Below are 27,129 nucleotides of genomic sequence, written 5' to 3'. Positions count from 1 at the left end.
ACTAGGAGCAGGAGTAGGCCATTCGGCCCTTCGAGCCTGCTCTGCCACTCATTATGATCATGGCTGATCATCCAACTCAATAGCCTGCTCCCGCTTTCTCCCCATATCCTTTGATCCCTTTCACCCCAAGAGCTATATCTAACTCCTTCTTGAAAACATACAATGTTTTGGTCTCAACTACTTTCTGTGGTAATGAATTCCACAGGCTCACCACTCTCTGGGTGAAGAAATTTCTCCTCATCTCAGTCCTAAATGGTCTACTCCATATCCTCAGACTGTGACCCCTGTTTCTGGACTCCCCTACCATCGGGAACATCCTTCCTGCATCCAGAGGAATCTGGAGTGGAACTGGTCTGAGGAATCTAAAAGAATGTGGAGTGGAACTGGTCTGCGAGATCAATATGAATCTGGTGTGGACCTGACCTGTGAGATCAACGTGAATGCAGAGTGGAACTGGCCTGCGAGATCTACCTGAGTCTGGAATGGAACACGTGTGCGAGATCAACATGAACCTGGAGTGGAACTGGTCTGGGAGATTAACATGAATCTGGAGTGGAATTGGTCTGCGAGATTGACATGAATCTGGAGTGGAATTGGTCTGCGAGATTGACATGAATCTGGAGCAGAACTGGTCTGCAAGGTCAACATGAATCTGGAGCGGAACTGGCCTGAGCGATCGACATGAATCTGGAATGGAACTGGCCTGCGAGATCGACATGAATCTGGAGTGGAACTGGTTTACAAGATCAAACATATATCTGGAGTGGAACTGGTCTGCGAGATTGACATGAATCTGGAGTGGAACTGGTCTGAGGGATCTACATGAATATGGAGTGGAACTGGTCTGAGGGATCTACATGAATATGGAGTGGAACTGGTCTGAGGGATCTACATGAATGTGGAGTGGAACTGGTCTGCAAAATCAAAATGAATCTGGAGTGGAACTGGCCTGAGTGATCTACTTGAATCTGAAATGGAACTGGTCTGTGAGATCAACATGAATCTGGAGTGGAACTGGTCTGAGGGATCTATATGAATCTGGAGTGGAACTGGCCTGAGGGATCGACATGAATCTGCAGTGGAACTGGTCTGCAAGCTCTAGATGCGAATATGGGAAACATCCCTTTCACAAAAAGCAACAAGGAAACAAATAATTAAATTAAATAATGTACAAGAGAGACTTGGATTTGCCAACATTAGGGCATCCCAAAGCAGTTGGCAGTCAGTAAACCATTTTTGAAGTGTAGTCAATGTTGCAATGAAGTAAATACCTTCCCAGAGCAACAGCCTGAGCCTCTGGTTACTAGCCCGGTGACATTAGCACAATGCGTGGACTGAAATCAATGTTGTAATGAGGGAAGCACAGCAGCAACGTTGCGAACAGCAAGATCCCACAAAGAGCAATGAATATTCATTTCATAGGAGCAACAAATGTTAGTTGCATTATGGGAAACACAACAACCAATCCACAAACAGCAATGTGAAAATGAGCAGATAATCTGTTTTTGTGATGTTGATAAATACTGGTCAGGACACCAGGGAGAATTCTCCTGCTCTTCTTTGAATTAGAGTCGGAGGATTGTTTACACTCACATTAGAGACCACATAGGATCTTGATTTAACATCTTTTCTGAAAGACCGTATCTCTGATAGGGCAGCACTGAAAAATCAGCCTCTATTGTTTTGAGCTAAAGCCTCTGGAGTGGGACTATCCTGATCAGAATCCCATCCTTCACAAACTTCTGTTTCTTCAAAACTCTGCTGCAACAATTTGATTGCATATCAAGTTCCAACTGCCCCTCACAGCCCCAAGCTAGCCTAAATTGGCACCAGTTCCTCAAAGACCCATTTCAAATAATCACACTTGTGTTTTAATTCCTCCATGACGTTGACCTTCCCCATGTTGTAACCTTCTCCAGCCCGCTATAAAAGCCCCTCAATTTCTTCCAGTTCTTCCCTCGCTAGCCTTTTCTCTAACCCACCTTCCTTCGGCCCAAAACGGGCAGCCAATGGCCCAGAAACCTCGGTCCTTCCCTTTGGAATCACCTCCTTGAAACTGTCTGATTTTTCAGTTTCCTCTACTGGTTAAAAGCCTCCTTACTAACTGCCCAGTAACTAATCTTTTCAACATCTCCCCTGTTTCTTTCTCTTCACATCTCGGTGAAGTGTCTCAGGACAAGGATGACAGCTGATGGAATTCCATATCTATTTTCAATGAGTGTTTTGCCTCTACCTGAAGTAGGGACAAATATAAAGTACATCCATTTTAATTAAAACGATTTTAATTCATTTTTGCCTTACCTGAAGAAGGGATAAACACAAAGTGTCCTGAACTACGCTGAATCTCGTATTGTCCTGTCAGGTTAACACATGTTCCATTCCTAAGAATAAAATAATAAATGACATAGAGAATGCTAAAAATTTGTTTAACTTTAGCCAGCGGCAAGTCACGGGATCTGGTGGTGAGTCAGCATTGCCTAAGGATCTAGTGGTGAGTATAAATGTTTGGGGATCTGGTGGTGATTCTGTAATGCAGAGGGATCTGGCTGAGCATGCAACACAGGGGAATTGGTTGAACCTGTAATGCAGGTGGATCAGGTTGAATCTGTAATGCAGGGGAATCTGGATGACTCTGTAATGCAGGGGTATCTGGTGGTCAGTCCTGTAATGCAGGGGGATCTGGTTGAGTGTGTAATGCAGGGGGATCTGGTTGAGACTGTAATGCAGGGGGTCTGGTTTTGAGTCTGTAATGCAGGGGGAACTTGTTGAGCCCGTAATACAAGGGGATATGGTTGAGTCTGTAATGCAGGTGAGGCTGGTGTTGAGTCTGTAATGCGGGGCGAACTAGTTGAGTCTGTAATGCATGGGGATCTGGTTGAACCTGTAATGCAGGGGGATCTTTTTGAGTCTGTATTGATTGGGGATCTGGTATTGAGCCTGGTTGAGCCTGTAATGCAGACTCTGGTTGAGCCTGTGATGCAGAGGGATTTGGGTGAGTATGAACACAGGGGGATTGGTTGAATTAGTAATGCAGAAGGGTCTGGTTGAGTATGTAATGCAGGGGAATCTGGTGGTCGGTCTGTAATGCAGGGGGATCTGGTTGAGTCTGTAATGCAGAGGAATCTGGTTGAGTCTGTAGTGCAGGTGGATCTGGTGGTCAGTCGGTTAATGCAGGGGGATCAGCTGGAGTCTGTAATGCAGAGGGATCAGGTTGAGTCTGGAGTGTAGGGGGATCTGCCTGAGTCTGTAATGCATGGGGATCTGGTTTTGAGTCTGTAATGCAGGGGGATCTTGTTGAGTCTGTAATATAAGGGGATCAGGTTGAGTCTGTAATGCAGGGGCATCTGTTGAATCTGTAATGCAGAGGGATCTGGTGGTCAGTCGGTAATGCAGGGGGATCTGGTTGAGTCTGTAATGCAGAGGGACCTGGTTAAGTCTCTAATGCAGGGAGTTCTAATTGAGCCTGGTTTGTAGGGGGATATGGTTTTGAGCCTGTTATGCAGGAGGTCTGGATTTGAGTCTGTAATACAGAGGAATCTGGTTGAGCCTCTAATGCCGGTGGATCTGGTTGAGTCTGTAGTGTCGGGGGATCTGGCTGAGTCTGTAATGCAGGGGGATCTGGTTGTGTCTGTAATGCAGGGAGATCTGGTTCAGTCTGTAATGCAGGTGAGGCTGGTGTTGAGTCTGTAATGCGGGATGAACAGTTTGATTCTGTGATGCAGGGGGGTCTGGTGGTCAGTCGGTAATGCAGGTGGGTCTAGTTGAGTCTGTAATGCAGGGGTATCTGGTTGAGTCTGTAGTGTAGGGGGATCAGGCTGCATCTATAATGCATGAGGATCTGGTTTGAAGTAGTAATGCAGGGGTATCTTGTTGAGCCCATAATACAAGGGGATCTGGTTGTGCCTGTAATACAGGGGGATGTTGTTGAGTCTGTAATGCAGGGGGATCTGGTTGTGAGTCTGTAATACAGGGCGATCCTGTTGAGTCTGTAATACAAGGGGGTCTGGTTGAGTCTGTAATGCAGGGGATTCTGGTGTTGAGCCTGTAATGCAGGGTGATCTGGTTGAGTTTGTAATGCAGGGTGATCTTGTTGCTCCTGTAGTGCAGAGGGAACATTTTGAGTCCCTATTGCAGGGGGATCTGGTATTGAGTCTGTAATTCAGGGGGATCTAGCTGAGTCTGTAATTCAGGGGTATCTGGTTGAATCTGTAATGCATGTGGATCTAATATGAGTCTGTAATGCAGGGAGGTTTGGTTGGGTGTGTAACACAAGGGATTTGGTTGAATCTGTAATGCAAGGGGATCTGGCTGAGTTTTGAATGCATGGGGATCTGGTTTTGAGGCTGTAATGCAGGGGGATCTGGTTGAACCTGTGATGCAGGGGTATCTGGTGGTCAGCCTGTAATGCAGGTGGGGCCTGGTTGAGTCTGTAATGCAGAGGGCTATGGGTGAGTATGTAACACAGAGTGATTGGTTGAATCTGTAATGCAGGGGGGTTTGTTTGAGTCTGTAATGCAGGAGGAATCTGATGGTCAGTCTGTAATGCAGGGGGATCTGGTTGAGTCTGTAATGCAGAGGAATCTGGTTGAGTCTGTAGTGCAGGTGGATCTGGTGGTCAGTCGGTTAATGCAGGGGGATCAGCTGGAGTCTGTAATGCAGAGGGATCAGGTTGAGTCTGGAGTGTAGGGGGATCTGCCTGAGTCTGTAATGCATGGGGATCTGGTTTTGAGTCTGTAATGCAGGGGGATCTTGTTGAGTCTGTAATATAAGGGGATCAGGTTGAGTCTGTAATGCAGGGGCATCTGTTGAATCTGTAATGCAGAGGGATCTGGTGGTCAGTCGGTAATGCAGGGGGATCTGGTTGAGTCTGTAATGCAGAGGGACCTGGTTAAGTCTCTAATGCAGGGAGTTCTAATTGAGCCTGGTTTGTAGGGGGATATGGTTTTGAGCCTGTTATGCAGGAGGTCTGGATTTGAGTCTGTAATACAGAGGAATCTGGTTGAGCCTCTAATGCCGGTGGATCTGGTTGAGTCTGTAGTGTCGGGGGATCTGGCTGAGTCTGTAATGCAGGGGGATCTGGTTGTGTCTGTAATGCAGGGAGATCTGGTTCAGTCTGTAATGCAGGTGAGGCTGGTGTTGAGTCTGTAATGCGGGATGAACAGTTTGATTCTGTGATGCAGGGGGGTCTGGTGGTCAGTCGGTAATGCAGGTGGGTCTAGTTGAGTCTGTAATGCAGGGGTATCTGGTTGAGTCTGTAGTGTAGGGGGATCAGGCTGCATCTATAATGCATGAGGATCTGGTTTGAAGTAGTAATGCAGGGGTATCTTGTTGAGCCCATAATACAAGGGGATCTGGTTGTGCCTGTAATACAGGGGGATGTTGTTGAGTCTGTAATGCAGGGGGATCTGGTTGTGAGTCTGTAATACAGGGCGATCCTGTTGAGTCTGTAATACAAGGGGGTCTGGTTGAGTCTGTAATGCAGGGGATTCTGGTGTTGAGCCTGTAATGCAGGGTGATCTGGTTGAGTTTGTAATGCAGGGTGATCTTGTTGCTCCTGTAGTGCAGAGGGAACATTTTGAGTCCCTATTGCAGGGGGATCTGGTATTGAGTCTGTAATTCAGGGGGATCTAGCTGAGTCTGTAATTCAGGGGTATCTGGTTGAATCTGTAATGCATGTGGATCTAATATGAGTCTGTAATGCAGGGAGGTTTGGTTGGGTGTGTAACACAAGGGATTTGGTTGAATCTGTAATGCAAGGGGATCTGGCTGAGTTTTGAATGCATGGGGATCTGGTTTTGAGGCTGTAATGCAGGGGGATCTGGTTGAACCTGTGATGCAGGGGTATCTGGTGGTCAGCCTGTAATGCAGGTGGGGCCTGGTTGAGTCTGTAATGCAGAGGGCTATGGGTGAGTATGTAACACAGAGTGATTGGTTGAATCTGTAATGCAGGGGGGTTTGTTTGAGTCTGTAATGCAGGAGGAATCTGATGGTCAGTCTGTAATGCAGGGGGATCTGGTTTTGTGTCTGTAATGCAAGGGGATCTTGTTGAGCACATCATACAAGGGGATTTAATTGTGTCAGTAATTCAGCAGGACCTGGTGGTCAGTCTGTAATGTAGGTGGATCTGGTGGTCAGTCTGTAATGCAGGGGGATCTGGTTGAGCCTATAATGCAGCGAGATCTGGTCGAGTCTGTAATGCAGTGGGACGTGGTTTGGATCTGTAATGCAGGGGGATCTTGTTGAGCCCATCTAACAAGGGGATCTGGTTGTGTCTGTAATGCAGGTGGATCTGGTGGCAGGTCTATAATGCAGCAAGATCTGGTTGAGTCTCTAGTGTTGGGGGATATGGCTGAGTGTGTAATGCATCGGGATCTGGTTTTGAGTCTGTCAAGCAGGGTGGATCAAGTTGAGTCTGTAATGCAGGGGCATCTGGTTGAGTCTGTAATGCAGGGGGATCTGGCTGAGTCTGTAATACAGGGGCATCTGTTTGCGCCTGTAATGCAGGGGGATCTGGTTGAGTTTATAATGCAGGGGGATCTTGTTGAGTCTGTAATGCAGGGGTATCTGGCTGAGTCTGTAATGCATGGGGACCTGATTTTGAATCTGTAATGCAGGGGTATCTTGTTGAGGATGTAATACAAGGAGATTTGGTTGAGTCTGTAATGGAGGGGGATCTGGTGGGGTCTGCAGTCCAGGGGGGTCTGGTTGAGTCTGTAGTGTAGGGGGATCTGGCTGAGTCGGTAATGCAGGGGGATCTGATTTTGAATCTGCAATGCAGCGGGATCTTGTTGAGTCTGTAATACAAGGAGATCTGGTTGAGTCTGTAATGCAGGGGGATGTGGTTGAGTCTATAATGCAGCGAGATATGGTTGAGTCTCTAGTGTTGGCGGATATGGCTGAGTGTGTAATGCATCAGGATCTGGTTTTGAGTCTGTCAAGCAGGGTGGATCAAGTTGAGTCTGTAATGCATGGGCATCTGATTGAGTCTATAATGCAGAGGAATCTTGTTGAGTCTGTATTCCAGGGGGATCTGGCTGAGTCTGTAATGCATGGGGATCTGATTTTGAATCTGTAATGCAGGGGGATCTCGTTGAGTCTGTAATAGAAGGAGATCTGGTTGAGTCTGTAATGCAGAGGAATCTGGATGAGTTTGTAATGCAGGGGGATGATGAGTCTGTTAAGCAGGGTGAAACTGCTTGAGTCTGTGCTGCAGGGGGATCTTGCTTTGAGTCTGTAATGCAGGGCGATCTAGTTGAGTTTTTAATGCAAGGGGATATAATGGTCAGTCTGTAAAGCAGTGGGAACTGGTTCAATCTGTAAAGCATGGAGATCTGGAGGTCAGTCTGCAATGCAGGGGGGTCTGGTTGAGTCTGTAATGCAGGAAAATCTGGCTTTGAGGCTGTAATGCATGGGGATCTGGTTGAGTGTAATGCAGGGGGATCTGATGGTCAGTTTGTAATGCAAGGGGAAGTGGTTGACTCTGCATTGCAGGTGGATCTGGCTGTGAGTCTGTAATGCAGGGGGATCTTGTTTTGAGTCTGTAATGCAGGGGGTTCTAGTTGAGCCTGTCATGCAAGGAGATCTGGTGGAGTTTATAATACAGGGGGATCTTGTTGAATCCCTAATACAAGGGGTTCTGGTTGAGTCTGTAATGCAGGGGCATCTAGTTGAATCTGTGATGCAAGGGAAGCTGACTTTTAGTCTGTAATTAAGGGGGGTCTGGTTGAATCTGTAATGCAGGAGGATTTGGCTGAGTCACTAATGCATGGGGATCAGGTTTTGAATCTGGTTGAGACTGTAATGCAGCAGGCACTGATTAAGCTTGTAATGCAGGTGAATGTGATTGAGTCTGTAATGCAGGGGGATCAGGTTGAGTCTGCAATGTAGGTGGATCTGGCTGAGCCTGGTTGGGTCTTTAATTCAGGGAGTCTGGATCTGAATGTGTAATGCAGGTGAATCTGGTTGAGTCTTTAATGTAGGGGAGTCTGGTTGAGTCTGTAATGCAGGGGGGTTTGGTTGATTGTGTAACACAGTGGGACTGGATGAATCTGTAATTCAGGGGGATTTGGCTGAGTCACTAATGCATGGGCATCTGGTTTTGAGTCTGTAATGAATGGGGATCTTGTTGAGCCTGTAATACAAGGTGATCTGATTGCATCTGTAATGTATGGGTATCTGGTTGAGTCTGTTATACAGGGGGATCTGGTTGAGTCTATAATGTAGGGGGATCTGTGTTGAGGCTGGTTGGGTCTTTAATTCAGGGGGGTCTGTTTGTATGTGTAATGCAGGGGGATTGGTTGATTATGTAACACAGGGTTATTGGATGAATCTGTAATGCAGGAGGATTTGGCTGAGTCACTAATGCATGGGAATCTTGTTTTGAGTCTGTAATGCAGGGGGAATCTTGTTGAGTCTATATTGCAGTGGGGTCTGGTTTTGAGTCTGTAATGCAGATGGATCTGGTTGATTCTTTAAAGCAGTGGAGTCTGTGTCTGTAATGCAGGGTGTCTGGTTGAGCATGTAACACATGGTGATTAGTTGAATCTGTAATGCAGGGGGGTCTGGCTGAGTCTGTAATGCATGGGTATCTGGTTGAGTCTGTTATACAGGTGAATCTGGTTGAGTCTTTAATGTAGGGGGGCCTGATTGAGTCTGTAATGCAGGGGGTCTTTTTGAGTCTGTATTGCAAGGGGATCTGGTATTGAGCCTGGTTGAGCCTGTAATGCAGTGGGGATTGGCTGAGTCTGTAATGCAGGTGGAAGTGGTTGAGTCTGTAATGCAGGGTGTCTGGTTGAGCATGTAACACAGGGGGATTGGTTGAATCTGTAATGCAGGGGTATCCGCTTCAGTGTGTAATGCATGGGAATCTGGTGGAAAGTCTGTAATGCAGGGGGACTGGTGGAGTCTGCAATACAGAGGAATCTGGTTGAGTCTGTAATGCAGGGGTACCTGGTTTTGACTCTGTAATGCAGGGGGATCTTGTTGAGTCGGTAATAGAAGGAGATCAGGTTGAGTCTGTAATGCAGGGGTATCTGGTTGATTCAGTAATGCAGGGGATCTGATTGTGAGTCTGTAATTCAGGGGGAACTGGTTGAGTCTGTATTGCAGGGGGATCTGGCTTTGAGCCTGTAATGCAGGGGGATCTGCTTGACTCTGTAATGCAGGGGGTTCTAGTTGAGCCTGTATTACAGGGGGATCTGATATTGAGTCTGCTTTTGCCTGAGTTTGCAACGCAGGCAGATCTTATAGAATCCCTAATACAAGGAGTTCTGGTTGAGATGTAATGCAGGGGGATTTGGTTGAGCCTGTAATGCAAGGGAAGCTGGTTTTGAGTCTGTAATGCAGGGTGATCTGGTTGAGTCCGTAATGCAGGGGGACCTGGTTGAGCCTGTAATGCAAGGGGTACTTTTTGTGCCTGTATTGCAGGGGGATCTGCTACTGAGTCTGGTTTTGTCTGTAATTAAGGGGTGTCTGGTTGAATCTGTAATGCAGGAGGATTTGGCTGAGTCACTAATGCATGGGGATCTGGTTTTGAGTCTGTCATGCAGGGGGATCTGGTTGTTCCTATAGTGCAGGGTGTCCTTTTCAGTCTGTATTGCAGGGGGATCTGGTATTGAGCCTGGTTGAGTCTGTAAGGCAGTGGGGACTGGCTGAGTCCATTATGCAGGTGTAATTGGTTGAGTCGGTAATGCAGGGGGTCTGGTTGAGCATGTAACACAGGGGGATTGGTTGAATCTGTAATGCAGGGGTATCCATTTCATTCTGTAATGCAGGGGGACATGGTTGAGTCTGCAATACAGAGGAATCTGGTTGAGTCTGTAATGCAGCGGTATCTGGTTTTGACTCTAATGCAGGGGGATCTGGTTGAGTCAGTAATGCAGGGGGATCTGGTTGAGCCTTTAATGCAGGGGAATCTGGTTGAGTCTGTAATGCAGTGAGATCTGATGGTCAGTCTGTAATGCAGAGGGAAATGTTTGAGTCTGTATTGCAGGGGGATCTGGCTTTGAGGCTGTAATGCATAGGGATCTGGTTGAGTGTAATGCAGGGGGATCTGATGGTCAGTTTGTAATGCAAGGGGAAGTGGTTGAGTCTGCATTGCAGGGGGATCTGGCTGTGAGTCTGTAATGCAGGGGGATCTGGTTTTGAGTCTGTAATGCAGGGAGTTCTAGTTGAGCCTGTCATGCAAGGAGATCTGGTGGAGTTTGTAATACAGGGGGATCTTGTTGAATCCCTAATACAAGGGGTTCTGGTTGAGTCCATAATGCCGGGGGGATCTGGTTGAGTCTGTAATGCAAGGGAAGCTGACGTTTAGTCTGTAATTAAGGGGGGTCTGGTTGAATCTGTTATGCAGGAGGATTTGGCTGAGTCACTAATGCATGGGGATCAGGTCTTGAGTCTGGTTGAGACTGTAATGCAGCAGGCACTGATTGAGCCTGTAATGCAGGTGGATGTGATTGAGTCTGTAATGCAGGAGGATCAGGCTGAGTCTGTAATGTAGGGGGATCTGGCTGATCCTGGTTGGGTCTTTAATTCAGGGAGTCTGGATCTGAATGTATAATGCAGGTGAATCTGGTTGAGTCTTTAATGCAGGGGGTTCTGGTTGAGCCTGTAATGCAGGGGGGTTTGGTTGATTGTGTAACACAGTGGGACTGGATGAATCTGTAATGCAGGGGGATTTAGCTGAGTCACTAATGCACGGGGATCTCGTTTTGAGTCTGTAATGCATGGGGACCTGGTTTTGAGTCTGTTAAGAAGGGGGATCTTGTTGAGCCTGTAATACAAGGTGACCTGATTGCATGTGTAATGCATGCGTATCTGGTTGAGTCTGTTATACAGGGGGATCTGGTTGAGTCTATAATGAAGGGGGATCTATTATTGAGGCTGGTTGGGTCTTTAATTCAGGGGGGTCTGGTTGTATCTGTAATGCAGGGGGATTGGTTGGTTATGTAACACTGGGGACTTTGGATGAATCTGTAATGCAGGGGGATTTGGCTGAGTCACTAATGCATGTGAATCTTGTTTTGAGTCTGTAATGCAGTCGGCCTTTTTGAGTCTGTATTGCAGGGGGATCTGGTATTGAGCCTGGTTGAGTCTGTAATGCAGTGGGGACTGGCTGAGTCTGTAATGCAGGTGGATGTGGTTGAGTCTGTAATGCAGGGGGACTGTTTGAGCATGTAACACAGGGGGATTGGTTGAATCTGTAATGCAGGGGTATCCATTTCAGTCTGTAATGCATGACAATCTGGTGGACAGTCTGTAACGCAGGGGGACCTGGTGGAGTCTGCAATACAGAGGAATCTGGTTGAGTCTGTAATGCAGGGGTATCTGGATTTGACTCTGTAATGCAGGGGGATCTTGTTGAGTCGGTAATAGAAGGAGATCAGGTTGAGTCTGTAATGCAGGGGCATCTGGTTGAGTCAATAATGCAGGGGATCTGATGGTCAATCTGTAATTCAGGGGGAACTGGTTGAGTCTGTATTGCAGGAGGATCTGGCTTTGAGCCTGTAATGCAGGGGGATCTGGTTGAACCTGTAATGCATGGGAATCTGATGGTCAGTCTGTAATGCAGGGGAAAGTGGTTGAGTCTGCATTTTAGGGGAACTGGTTTTGAGTCTGTAATGCAGGGGGTTCTAGTTGAGCCTGTAATGCAAGGGGATCTGGTTGAGTTTGCAATGCAGGCGGATCTTGTAGAATCCCTAATACAAGGAGGTCTGGCTGAGTTGTAATGTGGTGAATCTGGTTGAGCCTGTAATGCAAGGGAAGCTGGTTTTGAGCCTGTAATGCAGGGTGATGTGGTTGAGTCCGTAATGCAGGGGGATCTGGTTGAGCCTGTAATGCAAGGGGTGCTTTTTGTGCCTATATTGCATAGGGATCTGCTAGTGAGTCTGGTTTTGTCTGTAATTAAGGGGTGTCTGGTTGAATCTGTAATGCAGGAGGATTTGGCTGAGGCACTAATGCATGGGGATCTGGTTTTGAGTCTGTAATGCAGGGGGATCTGGTATTGAGTCTGGATGAGTCTGTAATGCAGCGGGGACTGATTGAGTCTGTAATGTAGGTGGATCTGATTGAGTCGGTAATGCAGGGGCATCAGGTTGAGTTTGTGATGTAGGAAGATCTGGCTGAGCTTGTATTGCAGGGGGATGTGGTATTGAGTCTGGTTGAGCCTTTAATTCAGTGGGGTCTGGTTGAATGTGTAATGCAGGGATATCTGGTTTTGACTCTGTAATGCAGGGGGATCTTGTTGAGTCGGAAATAGAGTCTGTAATGGAGGGGGATCTGGTTGAGTCTGTAATGCAGATGTGGCAGTTGTTGAGTCTGTAATGCAGATGTGGAAGGTGTTGAGTCTGTAATGCAGGGCGAACTAGTTGAGTCTGTAATGCAGGGGGATCTGGTTGAGCCTGCAATGCAGGGGGATCTTTTTGAGTCTGTATTGCAGGGGGCACAGGGTGAGTAGGTAACACAGGGGGATTGGTTGAATCTGTCATGCAGGGGGATCTGGTTGAGAGTATAATGCAAAGGAATCTGGTTGAGTCTGTCATGCAGGGGGATCTGGTTGAGCCTGTAGTGCGGGGTGTCTTTTTGAGTCTGTATTGCAGGGGGATCTGGTATTGAGCCTGGTTGAGTCTGTAATGCAGTGGGGACTGGCTGAGTCCATTATGCAGGTGTAACTGGTTGAGTCTGTAATGCAGGGGGTCTGGTTGAGCATATAACACAGGGGGATTGGTTGAATCTGTAATGCAGGGGGGTCTGGCTGAGTCTGTAATGCATGGGTATCTGGTTGAGTCTGTTATACAGGGGGATCTGGTTGAGTCTATAATGTAGGGGAATCTGTTATTGAGCCTGCTTGGGTCTTTAATTCAAGGGGCCTGGTTGAATGTGTAATGGAGGTGAATCTGGTTGAGTCTGTAATGCAGGGGGATTGGTTGATTATGTAACACAGGGGGATTGGATGAATCTGTAATGCAGGGGGATTTGGCTGAGTCACTAATGTATGGCGATTTTGTTTTGCATCTGTAATGCAGGAGGATCTGGTTGAGTCTGTATTGCAAGGGGGTCTGATTTTGAGTCTGTAATGCAGGTGGATCTGGTTGATTCTTTAAAGCAGGGGTATCTGTTTGAGTCTGTAATGCAGGGGGTCTGGTTGATCATGTAACACAGGGTGATTGGTTGAATCTGTAGTGCAGGGCAATCCGTTTCAGTCTGTAATGCATGGGAACCTGGTGGTCAGTCTGTAATGCAGGGGAACCTGGTTGAGTCTGCAATACAGAGGAATCTAGTTGAGTCTGTATTGCAGTGGGTGCTGGTTTTGAGTCTGCAATGCATGGGGACCTGATTTTGAGTCTGTAATGAAGGGGGATTTTGTTGAGCTTGTAATACAAGGTGATCTGATTGTGTCTGTAAAGCATTGGTATCTGGTTGAGTCTGTTATACAGGGGGATCTGGTTGAGTCTATAATGTAGGGGAATCTGGTATTGAGTCTGGTTGAGCCTGTAATGCTGGTGGGTATGGTTGAGAATGTAACACAGGGGGATTGGTTGAATCTGTAATGCAGGAGGATCTGGCTGAGTCACTAATGCATGGGGATCTGGTTTTGAGTCTGTAATGCAGGGGGATCTGGTATTGAGTCTGGATGAGTCTGTAATGCAGCGGGGACTGATTAAGTCTGTAATGAGGGTGGATCTGATTGAGTCTGTAATGCAGGGGATCAGGTTGAGTTTGTAATGTAAGAAGATCTGGCTGAGCCTGTATTGCAGGGGGATGTGGTATTGAGTCTGGTTGAGCCTTTAATTCAGGTTGGTCTGGTTGAATGTGTAATGCAGGGATATCTGGTTTTGACTCTGTAATGCAAGGGGATCTTGTTGAGTTGGTAATAGAAGGGTATCTGGTTGAGTCTGTAATGGAGGGGGATCTGGTTGAGTCTGTAACGCAGATGTGGCAGGTGTTGAGTCTGTAATGCAGGTCGAACTCGTTGCGTCTGTAATGCAGATGTGGCAGGTGTTGGGTCTGTAATGCAGATGTGTTAAGCATGTATTGAGCCTGTATTGCAGATGTATTAAGCCTGTTTTGAGCCTGTATTGCAGGGGGACCTGGGTGAGTAGGTAACACAGGGGGATTGGCTGAATCTGTAATGCAGGGGGATCTGGTTGAATCTAAAATGCAAAGGAATCTGGGTGAGCCTGTAATGCAGGGGGTCTTTTTGAGTCTGTATTGCAGGGGGATCTGGCATTGAGCCTGGTTGAGTCTGTAATGCAGTGGGGACTGGCTGAGCCTGTAATGCAGTGCGAACTAGTTGAGTCTGTAATGGAGGGGGATCTGGTTGAGCATGTAACACAGGGTGATTGGTTGAATCTGTAGTGCAGGTCAATCCATTTTAGTCTGTAATGCATGGGAACCTGGTGTTCAGTCTGTAATGCAGGGGGACCTGGTTGAGTCTGCAATACAGAGGAATCTGGTTAAGTCTGTAATGCAGGGGTATCTGTTTGAGTCTGTATTGCATGGCGGTCTGATTTTGAGTCTGCAATGCATGGGGATCTGGTTTTCAGTCTGTAATGAAGGGGGATCTTGTTGAGACTGGAATATAAGGTGATCTGATTGTGTCTGTAATGCATTGGTATCTGGTTGAGTCTGTTATACAGGGGGATCTGGTTGAGTCGATAATGTACAGAAATCTGGTATTGAGTCTGGTTGAGCCTGTAATGCTGGTGGGTATGGTTGAGTATGTAACACAGGGGGATTGGTTGAATCTGTAATGCAGGGGGATCTGGCTGAGTCTGTAATGCATGGGGATCTGCTTGTCAGTCTGTAATGCAGGAGGATCTGTTTTTCAGCCTGTAATGCAGTGGAATCTAGTTGAGTCTATAATATAAGGGGATCTGGTTGAGTCTGTAATGGAGAGGGATCTGGTTGAGTCTGTAATGCAGGGGATCTGGTGTTTAGTGCGTAATGTAGGGGTATCTGGTTGAGCCTGTAATGCATGGAAAGCTGATGTTGAGTCTGTAATGCAGATCGATCTGGTTGAACCTGTAATTCAGTGGGATCTGGTTGAAAGTGTATCGCAAGCAGGTATGGTTTTGAGTCTGTAATGCATGGGGATCTGCTTTTGATTCTGTAATGCAGGAGTATCTTGTTGAGCATATAATACAAGGGGAGCTTGTTGTGTCTGTAATGCAGGGGGATCTGGTTGAGTCTGTAATGCAAGGGAAGCTGGATTTGAGTCCGTAATGCAGGGTGATCTGGTTGAGCCTGTAATGCAAGGGGTGCTTTTTGTGCCTATATTGCATAGGGATCTGCTAGTGAGTCTGGTTTTGTCTGTAATTAAGGGGTGTCTGGTTGAATCTGTAATGCAGGAGGATTTGGCTGAGGCACTAATGCATGGGGATCTGGTTTTGAGTCTGTAATGCAGGGGGATCTGGTATTGAGTCTGGATGAGTCTATAATGCAGCGGGGACTGATTGAGTCTGTAATGTAGGTGGATCTGATTGAGTCGGTAATGCAGGGGCATCAGGTTGAGTTTGTGATGTAGGAAGATCTGGCTGAGCTTGTATTGCAGGGGGATGTGGTATTGAGTCTGGTTGAGCCTTTAATTCAGTGGGGTCTGGTTGAATGTGTAATGCAGGGATATCTGGTTTTGACTCTGTAATGCAGGGGGATCTTGTTGAGTCGGAAATAGAGTCTGTAATGGAGGGGGATCTGGTTGAGTCTGTAATGCAGATGTGGCAGTTGTTGAGTCTGTAATGCAGATGTGGAAGGTGTTGAGTCTGTAATGCAGGGCGAACTAGTTGAGTCTGTAATGCAGGGGGATCTGGTTGAGCCTGCAATGCAGGGGGATCTTTTTGAGTCTGTATTGCAGGGGGCACAGGGTGAGTAGGTAACACAGGGGGATTGGTTGAATCTGTCATGCAGGGGGATCTGGTTGAGAGTATAATGCAAAGGAATCTGGTTGAGTCTGTCATGCAGGGGGATCTGGTTGAGCCTGTAGTGCGGGGTGTCTTTTTGAGTCTGTATTGCAGGGGGATCTGGTATTGAGCCTGGTTGAGTCTGTAATGCAGTGGGGACTGGCTGAGTCCATTATGCAGGTGTAACTGGTTGAGTCTGTAATGCAGGGGGTCTGGTTGAGCATATAACACAGGGGGATTGGTTGAATCTGTAATGCAGGGGGGTCTGGCTGAGTCTGTAATGCATGGGTATCTGGTTGAGTCTGTTATACAGGGGGATCTGGTTGAGTCTATAATGTAGGGGAATCTGTTATTGAGCCTGCTTGGGTCTTTAATTCAAGGGGCCTGGTTGAATGTGTAATGGAGGTGAATCTGGTTGAGTCTGTAATGCAGGGGGATTGGTTGATTATGTAACACAGGGGGATTGGATGAATCTGTAATGCAGGGGGATTTGGCTGAGTCACTAATGTATGGCGATTTTGTTTTGCATCTGTAATGCAGGAGGATCTGGTTGAGTCTGTATTGCAAGGGGGTCTGATTTTGAGTCTGTAATGCAGGTGGATCTGGTTGATTCTTTAAAGCAGGGGTATCTGTTTGAGTCTGTAATGCAGGGGGTCTGGTTGATCATGTAACACAGGGTGATTGGTTGAATCTGTAGTGCAGGGCAATCCGTTTCAGTCTGTAATGCATGGGAACCTGGTGGTCAGTCTGTAATGCAGGGGAACCTGGTTGAGTCTGCAATACAGAGGAATCTAGTTGAGTCTGTATTGCAGTGGGTGCTGGTTTTGAGTCTGCAATGCATGGGGACCTGATTTTGAGTCTGTAATGAAGGGGGATTTTGTTGAGCTTGTAATACAAGGTGATCTGATTGTGTCTGTAAAGCATTGGTATCTGGTTGAGTCTGTTATACAGGGGGATCTGGTTGAGTCTATAATGTAGGGGAATCTGGTATTGAGTCTGGTTGAGCCTGTAATGCTGGTGGGTATGGTTGAGAATGTAACACAGGGGGATTGGTTGAATCTGTAATGCAGGAGGATCTGGCTGAGTCACTAATGCATGGGGATCTGGTTTTGAGTCTGTAATGCAGGGGGATCTGGTATTGAGTCTGGATGAGTCTGTAATGCAGCGGGGACTGATTAAGTCTGTAATGAGGGTGGATCTGATTGAGTCTGTAATGCAGGGGATCAGGTTGAGTTTGTAATGTAAGAAGATCTGGCTGAGCCTGTATTGCAGGGGGATGTGGTATTGAGTCTGGTTGAGCCTTTAATTCAGGTTGGTCTGGTTGAATGTGTAATGCAGGGATATCTGGTTTTGACTCTGTAATGCAAGGGGATCTTGTTGAGTTGGTAATAGAAGGGTATCTGGTTGAGTCTGTAATGGAGGGGGATCTGGTTGAGTCTGTAACGCAGATGTGGCAGGTGTTGAGTCTGTAATGCAGGTCGAACTCGTTGCGTCTGTAATGCAGATGTGGCAGGTGTTGGGTCTGTAATGCAGATGTGTTAAGCATGTATTGAGCCTGTATTGCAGATGTATTAAGCCTGTTTTGAGCCTGTATTGCAGGGGGACCTGGGTGAGTAGGTAACACAGGGGGATTGGCTGAATCTGTAATGCAGGGGGATCTGGTTGAATCTAAAATGCAAAGGAATCTGGGTGAGCCTGTAATGCAGGGGGTCTTTTTGAGTCTGTATTGCAGGGGGATCTGGCATTGAGCCTGGTTGAGTCTGTAATGCAGTGGGGACTGGCTGAGCCTGTAATGCAGTGCGAACTAGTTGAGTCTGTAATGGAGGGGGATCTGGTTGAGCATGTAACACAGGGTGATTGGTTGAATCTGTAGTGCAGGTCAATCCATTTTAGTCTGTAATGCATGGGAACCTGGTGTTCAGTCTGTAATGCAGGGGGACCTGGTTGAGTCTGCAATACAGAGGAATCTGGTTAAGTCTGTAATGCAGGGGTATCTGTTTGAGTCTGTATTGCATGGCGGTCTGATTTTGAGTCTGCAATGCATGGGGATCTGGTTTTCAGTCTGTAATGAAGGGGGATCTTGTTGAGACTGGAATATAAGGTGATCTGATTGTGTCTGTAATGCATTGGTATCTGGTTGAGTCTGTTATACAGGGGGATCTGGTTGAGTCGATAATGTACAGAAATCTGGTATTGAGTCTGGTTGAGCCTGTAATGCTGGTGGGTATGGTTGAGTATGTAACACAGGGGGATTGGTTGAATCTGTAATGCAGGGGGATCTGGCTGAGTCTGTAATGCATGGGGATCTGCTTGTCAGTCTGTAATGCAGGAGGATCTGTTTTTCAGCCTGTAATGCAGTGGAATCTAGTTGAGTCTATAATATAAGGGGATCTGGTTGAGTCTGTAATGGAGAGGGATCTGGTTGAGTCTGTAATGCAGGGGATCTGGTGTTTAGTGCGTAATGTAGGGGTATCTGGTTGAGCCTGTAATGCATGGAAAGCTGATGTTGAGTCTGTAATGCAGATCGATCTGGTTGAACCTGTAATTCAGTGGGATCTGGTTGAAAGTGTATCGCAAGCAGGTATGGTTTTGAGTCTGTAATGCATGGGGATCTGCTTTTGATTCTGTAATGCAGGAGTATCTTGTTGAGCATATAATACAAGGGGAGCTTGTTGTGTCTGTAATGCAGGGGGATCTGGTTGAGTCTGTAATGCAAGGGAAGCTGGATTTGAGTCCGTAATGCAGGGTGATCTGGTTGAGTCTGTAATGCAGGTGAATCTGTTGGAGCCTGTAATGCAAGGGGTACCTTTTGTGCCTGTATTGCAGGGGGAACTGCTATTGAGTCTGGATTTGTCTGTGAGTAAGGGGTGTCTGGTTGAATCTGTAATTCAGGAGAATTTGGCTGAGTCACTGATGCATGGGGATCTGGTTTTGAGTCTTTAATGCAGGGGGATCTGGTATTGAGTCTGGTTGAGTCTGTAATGCAGCGGGGACTGATTGAGTCTGTAATGCAGGTAGATCTGATTGAGTCTGTAATGCAGGGGCATAAGTTTAAGTTTGTAATGTAGGGTGATCAGGCTGAGCCTGTATTTCAGGGGGATGTGGTATTGAGCCTGGTTGGGCCGTTAATTCAGGGGGTTCTGGTTGAGTCTGAAATGCAGGGCAGTTTGGTTGATTGTGTAACACAGGGGGATTGGTTGAATCTGTAATTCAGGGGTATCCGTTTTAGTCTGTAATGCATGGGAATCTGGTTGTCAGTCTGTAATACAGGGGGACCTGGTTGAGTCTAAAATACTGAGGAATCTGTTTGAGTCTGTAATGCAGGTGTATCTGGTTTTGACTCTGTAATGCAGGGGGATCTTGTTGAGTCGGTAATAGAAGGGGATATGGTTCTGTCTGTAATGGAGGGGGATCTGGTTAAGTCTGTAATACAGGGGGATATGGTTCAGTCTGTAATACAAGGGGATCTGGCTGAGTCTGGAGTGTAGGGGGATCTGTCTGAATCTGTGAGGCATGGGGACCTGCTTGTCAGTCTGTAATGCAGGAGGATCTGGTTTTCAGCCTGTAATGCAGGGGGATCTAGTTGAGTCTGTAATGGAGGGGATCTGATGTTCAGTCTGTGATGTAGGGGGATCTGGTTGAGCTTGTAATGCATGGAAAGCTTATGTTGAGTCTGTAATGCAGATCGATCTGGTTGAGCCTATAATGCAGGGCGATCTGGTTGAGTAAGTAATGCAGGGGGATCTGGTATTGAGTCCGGTTGAGTCTGTAATACAGGTGGGTCTGGTTGAGTCTGTTATGCAGGAAGATCTGTTGTTGAGTCTATAATGCAGGTGGATCTGGTGTTGAACCTGTAATGCAGGTGTACCTGGTTGAGCCTGTAATGCAGTGGGATCTTGTTGAGTCTGAAATGCAGGTGGATCTGGTGTTGAACCTGTAATGCAGGTGTACCTGGTTGAGCCTGTAATGCAGCGGGATCTTGTTGAGTCTGTAATGCAGGTGGATCTGGTGTTGAACCTGTAATGCAGGGGGATACGGTTGAATGTGTACTGTTTGGGGAGGGAGTGATCTGGATTAGTCTTTAATGCGAAAGGATCAGCTTGAGTCTGTAATGCAGGGGGATATGGTTGAGTCTGTAATGCAGGGGGATATGGTTGAGTCTGTAATGCAGTGGGATATTGTTGAGTCTGTAATGCAGAGGGATCTTGTTGAGTCTGTAATGCAGGTGGATCTGGTGTTGAACCTGTAATGCAGGTGTACCTGGTTGAGTCTGTAACGCAGGGGGATATGGTTGAGTCTGTAATGCAGGGGGAACTGGTTGAGTCAGTAATGCAGAGGGATCTGGTTGAGCCTGTAATGCAGGGGGATACGGTTGAATGTGTGCTGTTTGGGGAGGGAGTGATCTGGATTAGTCTTTAATGCGAAGGGATCAGCTTGAGTCTGTAATGCAGGGGGATATGGTTGAGTCTGTAATGCAGTGGGATATTGTTGAGTCTGTAATGCAGAGGGATCTTGTTGAGTCTGTAATGCAGGTGGATCTGGTGTTGAACCTGTAATGCAGGTGTACCTGGTTGAGTCTGTAACGCAGGGGGATATGGTTGAGTCTGTAATGCAGGGGGAACTGGTTGAGTCAGTAATGCAGAGGGATCTGGTTGAGCCTGTAATGCAGGGGGATACGGTTGAATGTGTGCTGTTTGGGGAGGGAGTGATCTGGATTAGTCTTTAATGCGAAGGGATCAGCTTGAGGCTGTAACACAGGGGGATATGGTTGAGTCTGTAATGTTGGGGGGGTTTGATTGATTCTCTAGTTCAGGGGGTCTGGTTTAGTTTGAAATGCAGGAGATCCAATTGAGTCTGTAATAAAGGGCGATCTGGTTGAGTGCATGTTGTAGCATCAGTTTCATAGGATGCACGCGGTAAAATTAGTTCCACATGCTGCACTCTCTGACATCAGTTCTACATGCTGCACACTGTAACATCAGTTCCATATGCTGCAGACTGTAACATCAGTTCAACAAGCTGAACAATGTAACATCTGTTCCACAGGCTGCACACTGTAACATCAGTTCCACAGGCTGCACACTGTAACATCAGTTCCACATGCTGCACACGGTAACATCAGTTCCACAGGCTGCACACTGTAACATCAGTTCCACAGGCTGCACACTGTAACATCAGTTCCACAGGCTGCACACTGTAACATCAGTTCCACATGCTGCACACTGTAACATCAGTTCCACAGGCTGCACACTGTAACATCAGTTCCACATGCTGCACACTGTAACATCAGTTCCACAATCTGCACACTGTAACATCAGTTCCACAGGCTGCACACTGTAACATCAGTTCCACATGCTGCACACTGTAACATCAGTTCCACATGCTGCACACTGTAACATCAGTTCCACATACTGCACACTGTAACATCAGTTCCACATACTGCCCACTGTAACATCAGTTCCACATACTGCACACTATAACGTGAATTTCTGGGGCTGCACACAGCAACATCAGTTCCACATGCTGCACACTGTAACATCAGTTCCACATGCTGCACACTGTAACATCAGTTCCACATGTTGCACACTGTAACATCAGTTCCACAGGCTGCACACTGTAATATCAGTTCCACATGCTGCACACAGTAACATCAGTTCCACAGGCTGCACACTGTAACATCAGTTCCACATGCTGCACACTGTAACATCAGTTCCACAGGCTGCACACTGTAACATCAGTTCCACATGCTGCACACTGTAACATCAGTTCCACATGCTGCACACTGTAACATCAGTTCCACAGTCTGCACACTGTAACATCAGTTCCACATACTGCACGCTATAACGTGAATTCCAGGGGCTACACACAGCAACATCAGTTCCACAGGCTGCGCACTGTAACATCAGTTCCACATGCTGCACACTGTAACATCAGTTCCACATGCTGCACACTGTAACATCAGTTCCACAGGCTGCATACTGTAACATCAGTTCCAAACACTGCACACCGTAACATCAGTTCCACATACTGCACACTATAACGTGAATTCCAGGGGCTGCACACAGCAACATCAGTTCCACAGGCTACGCACTGTAACATCAGTTCGACAAGCTGCGCATTTTAACATCGGTTCCACATGCTGCACACTATAACATCAGTTCCACATGCTGCGCACTGTAACATCAGTTCCACATGCTGTGCACTGTAACATCAGTTCTACAGGCTGCACATTGTTACATCAGTTCCACAGGCTGCACACTGTAACATCAGTTCCACAGGATGCACACTGTAACATCAGTTCCACATGCTGCACACTGTAACATCAGTTCCACATGCTGCACAGTGTAGCATGAATTTCAGAGGCTGCACACAGTAACATCAGTTCCACATGCTGCACACTGTAACATCAGTTCCACATGCTGCACAGTGCAGCATGAATTCCAGAGGCTGCACACAGTAACAGCAGTTCCACAGGCTGCACACAGCAACATCAGTTCCACATGCTGCACACTGTAACATCAGTTCCACATGCTGCACAGTGTAGCATGAATTCCAGAGGCTGCACACAGTAACATCAGCTTCACATGCTGCACACTGTAACATCAGTTCGACAAGCTGCGCAGTTTAACATCAGTTCCACATGCTGCACACTGTAACATCAATTCTACAGGCTGCACACTGTAACATAAGTTCCACATGCTGCTCATGGTAACATCAGTTCCACATACTGTACACTGTAACATCAGTTCCACATACTGTACACTGTAACATCAGTTCCACATGCTGCTCATGGTAACATCAGTTCCACATGTTGCACACTGTAACAACAGTTCCACAGGCTGCACTCTGTAACATCAGTTCCACATACTGTACACTGTAACATCAGTTCCACATACTGTACACTGTAACATCAGTTCCACATGCTGCTCATGGTAACATCAGTTCCACATGCTGCACACTGTAACATCAGTTCCACATGCTGCACACTGTAACATCAGTTCCACATACTGTACACTGCAACATCAGTTCCACATGCTGCTCATGGTAAAATCAGTTCCACATGCTGCACACTGTAACATTAGTTCCACATGCTGCACACTGTAACATCAGTTCCACATGCTGTACACTGTAACATCAGTTCCACATACTGTACACTGTAACATCAGTTCCACATGCTGCGTACTATAACACCAACTACACAGGCTGCACACTGTAACATCAGTTCCACAGGCTGCACACTGTAACATCAGTTCCACAGGCTGCACACTGTAACATCAGTTCCACAGGCTGCACACTGTAACATCAGTTCCGCAGGCTGCACACTGTAACATCAGTTCCACTGGCTGCACACTGTAATATGAATTCCAGAGGCTGCACACTGTACCATCAGTTCCACAGGCTGCACATTGTAACATCAGTTCCGCAGGCTGCACACTGTAACATCAGTTCCACAGGCTGCACACTGTAAAATCAGTTCCACAGGCTGCACACTGTAACATGAATTCCAGAGGCTGCACACTGTAACATCAGTTCCACGTGCTGCACACTGTAACATCAGTTCCACAGGCTGCTCACTGCAACATCAGTTCCACATGCTGCACACTGTAACATCAGTTCCACAGGCTGCATACTGTAACATCAGTTTGACTAGCTGCACACTGTAACATCAGTTCCATGTGCTGCCCACTGTAACATCAGTTCCACATGCTGCACACTGTAACTTCAGTTCCACATGCTGCACCCTGTAACATCAGTTCCATATGCTGCACACTATAACATCAGTTCCACATGCTGCACACTGTAACATGAATTCCAGGGGCTGCACACAGGAACATGAATTCCACATGCTGCTCACTGCAACATCAGTTCGGCAAGCTGTGCACTTTAACATCGTTTCCACATGCTGCACACTCTAACATCAGTTCCAGAGGCTGCACACGGTAACACCAGTTCCACTGGCTGCACACTATAACATCAGTTCCACATGCTGCACGCAGTAACATCAGTTCCACATGCTGCACACTGTAACATCAGTTCCACAGTCTACACACTGTAACATCAGTTCCACAGGCTGCACACTGTAACATCAGTTCCACATGCTGCACACTGTAACATCAGTTCCACAGGCTGCACACTGTAACATCAGTTCCACATGCTGCACACTGTAACATCAGTTCCACAGTCTGCACACTGTAACATCAGTTCCACATGCTGCACACTGTAACATCAGTTCCACATGCTGCACACTGTAACATCAGTTCCACATGCTGCACACTGTAACATCAGTTCCACATACTGCACACTGTAACATCAGTTCCACATACTGCACACTATAACGTGAATTTCTGGGACTGCACACAGCAACATCAGTTCCACAGGCTGCGCACTGTAACATCAGTTCCACATGCTGCACACTGTAACATCAGTTCCACAGGCTGCATACTGTAACATCAGTTCCACATGCTGCACACTATAACGTGAATTCCAGGGGCTACACACAGCTACATCAGTTCCACAGGCTACGCACTGTAACATCAGTTCCACAATCTGCACATTGTAACATCAGTTCCACAGGCTGCACACTGTAACATCAGTTCCACATGCTGCACACTGTAACATCAGTTCCACATGCTGCACACTGTAACATCAGTTCCACATACTGCACACTGTAACATCAGTTCCACATACTGCACACTGTAACATCAGTTCCACATACTGCACACTATAACGTGAATTTCTGGGGCTGCACACAGCAACATCAGTTCCACAGGCTGCACACTGTAACATCAGTTCCACATGCTGCACACTGTAACATCAGTTCCACATGCTGCACACTGTAACATCAGTTCCACAGGCTGCACACTGTAACATCAGTTCCACATGCTGCACACAGTAACATCAGTTCCATAGGCTGCACACTGTAACATCAGTTCCACATGCTGCACACTGTAACATCAGTTCCACAGGCTGCACACTGTAACATCAGTTCCACATGCTGCACACTGTAACATCAGTTCCACATGCTGCACACTGTAACATCAGTTCCACAGTCTGCACACTGTAACATCAGTTCCACATACTGCACGCTATAACGTGAATTCCAGGGACTACACACAGCAACATCAGTTCCACAGGCTGCGCACTGTAACATCAGTTCCACATGCTGCACACTGTAACATCAGTTCCACAGGCTGCACACTGTAACATCAGTTCCACAGGCTGCACACTGTAACATCAGTTCCAAATACTGCACACTGTAACATCAGTTCCACATACTGCACACTATAACGTGAATTCCAGGGGCTGCACACAGCAACATCAGTTCCACAGGCTACGCACTGTAACATCAGTTCGACAAGCTGCGCATTTTAACATCGGTTCCACATGCTGCACACTATAACATCAGTTCCACATGCTGCGCACTGTAACATCAGTTCCACATGCTGTGCACTGTAACATCAGTTCTACAGGCTGCACATTGTTACATCAGTTCCACAGGCTAGACACTGTAACATCAGTTCCACAGGATGCACACTGTAACATCAGTTCCACATGCTGCACACTGTAACATCAGTTCCACAAGCTGCACAGTGTAGCATGAATTTCAGAGGCTGCACACAGTAACATCAGTTCCACATGCTGCACACTGTAACATCAGTTCCACATGCTGCACAGTGGATCATGAATTCCAGAGGCTGCACACAGTAACAGCAGTTCCACAGGCTGCACACAGCAACATCAGTTCCACATGCTGCACACTGTAACATCAGTTCCACATGCTGCACAGTGTAGCATGAATTCCAGAGGCAGCACACAGTAACATCAGCTTCACATGCTGCACACTGTAACATCAGTTCGACGAGCTGCGCAGTTTAACATCAGTTCCACATGCTGCACACTGTAACATCAATTCTACAGGCTGCACACTGTAACATAAGTTCCACATGCTGCTCATGGTAACATCAGTTCCACATACTGTACACTGTAACATCAGTTCCACATACTGTACACTGTAACATCAGTTCCACATGCTGCTCATGGTAACATCAGTTCCACATGTTGCACACTGTAACAACAGTTCCACAGGCTGCACACTGTAACATCAGTTCCACATACTGTACACTGTAACATCAGTTCCACATACTGTACACTGTAACATCAGTTCCACATGCTGCTCATGTAACATCAGTTCCACATGCTGCACACTGTAACATCAGTTCCACATGCTGCACACTGTAACATCAGTTCCACATACTGTACACTGTAACATCAGTTCCACATACTGTACACTGCAACATCAGTTCCACATGCTGCTCATGGTAACATCAGTTCCACATGCTGCACACTGTAACATTAGTTCCACATGCTGCACACTGTAACATCAGTTCCACATGCTGCGTACTATAACACCAGCTACACAGGCTGCACACTGTAACATCAGTTCCACAGGCTGCACACTGTAACATCAGTTCCACATACTGTACACTGTAACATCAGTTCCACATGCTGCGTACTATAACACCAGCTACACAGGCTGCACACTGTAACATCAGTTCCACAGGCTGCACACTGTAACATCAGTTCCGCAGGCTGCACACTGTAACATCAGTTCCGCAGGCTGCACACTGTAACATCAGTTCCACTGGCGGCACACTGTAATAGGAATTCCAGAGGCTGCACACTGTACCATCAGTTCCACAGGCTGCACACTGTAACATCAGTTCCGCAGGCTGCACACTGTAACATCAGTTCCACAGGCTGCACACTGTAAAATCAGTTCCACAGGCTGCACACTGTTACATGAATTCCAGAGGCTGCACACTGTAACATCAGTTCCATGTGCTGCCCACTGTAACATCAGTTCCACATGCTGCACACTGTAACTTCAGTTCCACATTCTGCACCCTGTAACATCAGTTCCATATGCTGCACACTATAACATCAGTTCCACATGCTGCACACTGTAACATGAATTCCAGGGGCTGCACACAGGAACATGAATTCCACATGCTGCTCACTGCAACATCAGTTCGGCAAGCTGTGCACTTTAACATCGTTTCCACATGCTGCACACTCTAACATCAGTTCCAGAGGCTGCACACTGTAACACCAGTTCCACTGGCTGCACACTATAACATCAGTTCCACATGCTGCACGCAGTAACATCAGTTCCACATGCTGCACACTGTAACATCAGTTCCACAGTCTGCACACTGTAACATCAGTTCCACAG

General features: G+C 46.9%; 1 protein-coding gene across 1 annotated transcript in view; it reads right to left on the bottom strand.

The window, feature by feature from the left end:
- LOC144685320 (papilin-like) overlaps positions 1 to 27,129 on the bottom strand; it is a 260,238-nt gene that overhangs the window by 16,438 nt on the left and 216,671 nt on the right. Inside the window, exon 23 of the mRNA XM_078549730.1 lies at positions 2,302 to 2,381. Coding sequence (XP_078405856.1) covers positions 2,302 to 2,381 — 80 coding nt within the window. The remainder of the gene's footprint in view (positions 1 to 2,301; positions 2,382 to 27,129) is intronic.

The sequence above is a fragment of the Cetorhinus maximus genome, chromosome 10 (genome assembly GCF_964194155.1).
Source record: "Cetorhinus maximus chromosome 10, sCetMax3.hap1.1, whole genome shotgun sequence".
NCBI classification, from domain to species: domain Eukaryota; kingdom Metazoa; phylum Chordata; class Chondrichthyes; order Lamniformes; family Cetorhinidae; genus Cetorhinus; species Cetorhinus maximus.
This window is presented reverse-complemented; position numbering and strand designations above follow the sequence as displayed.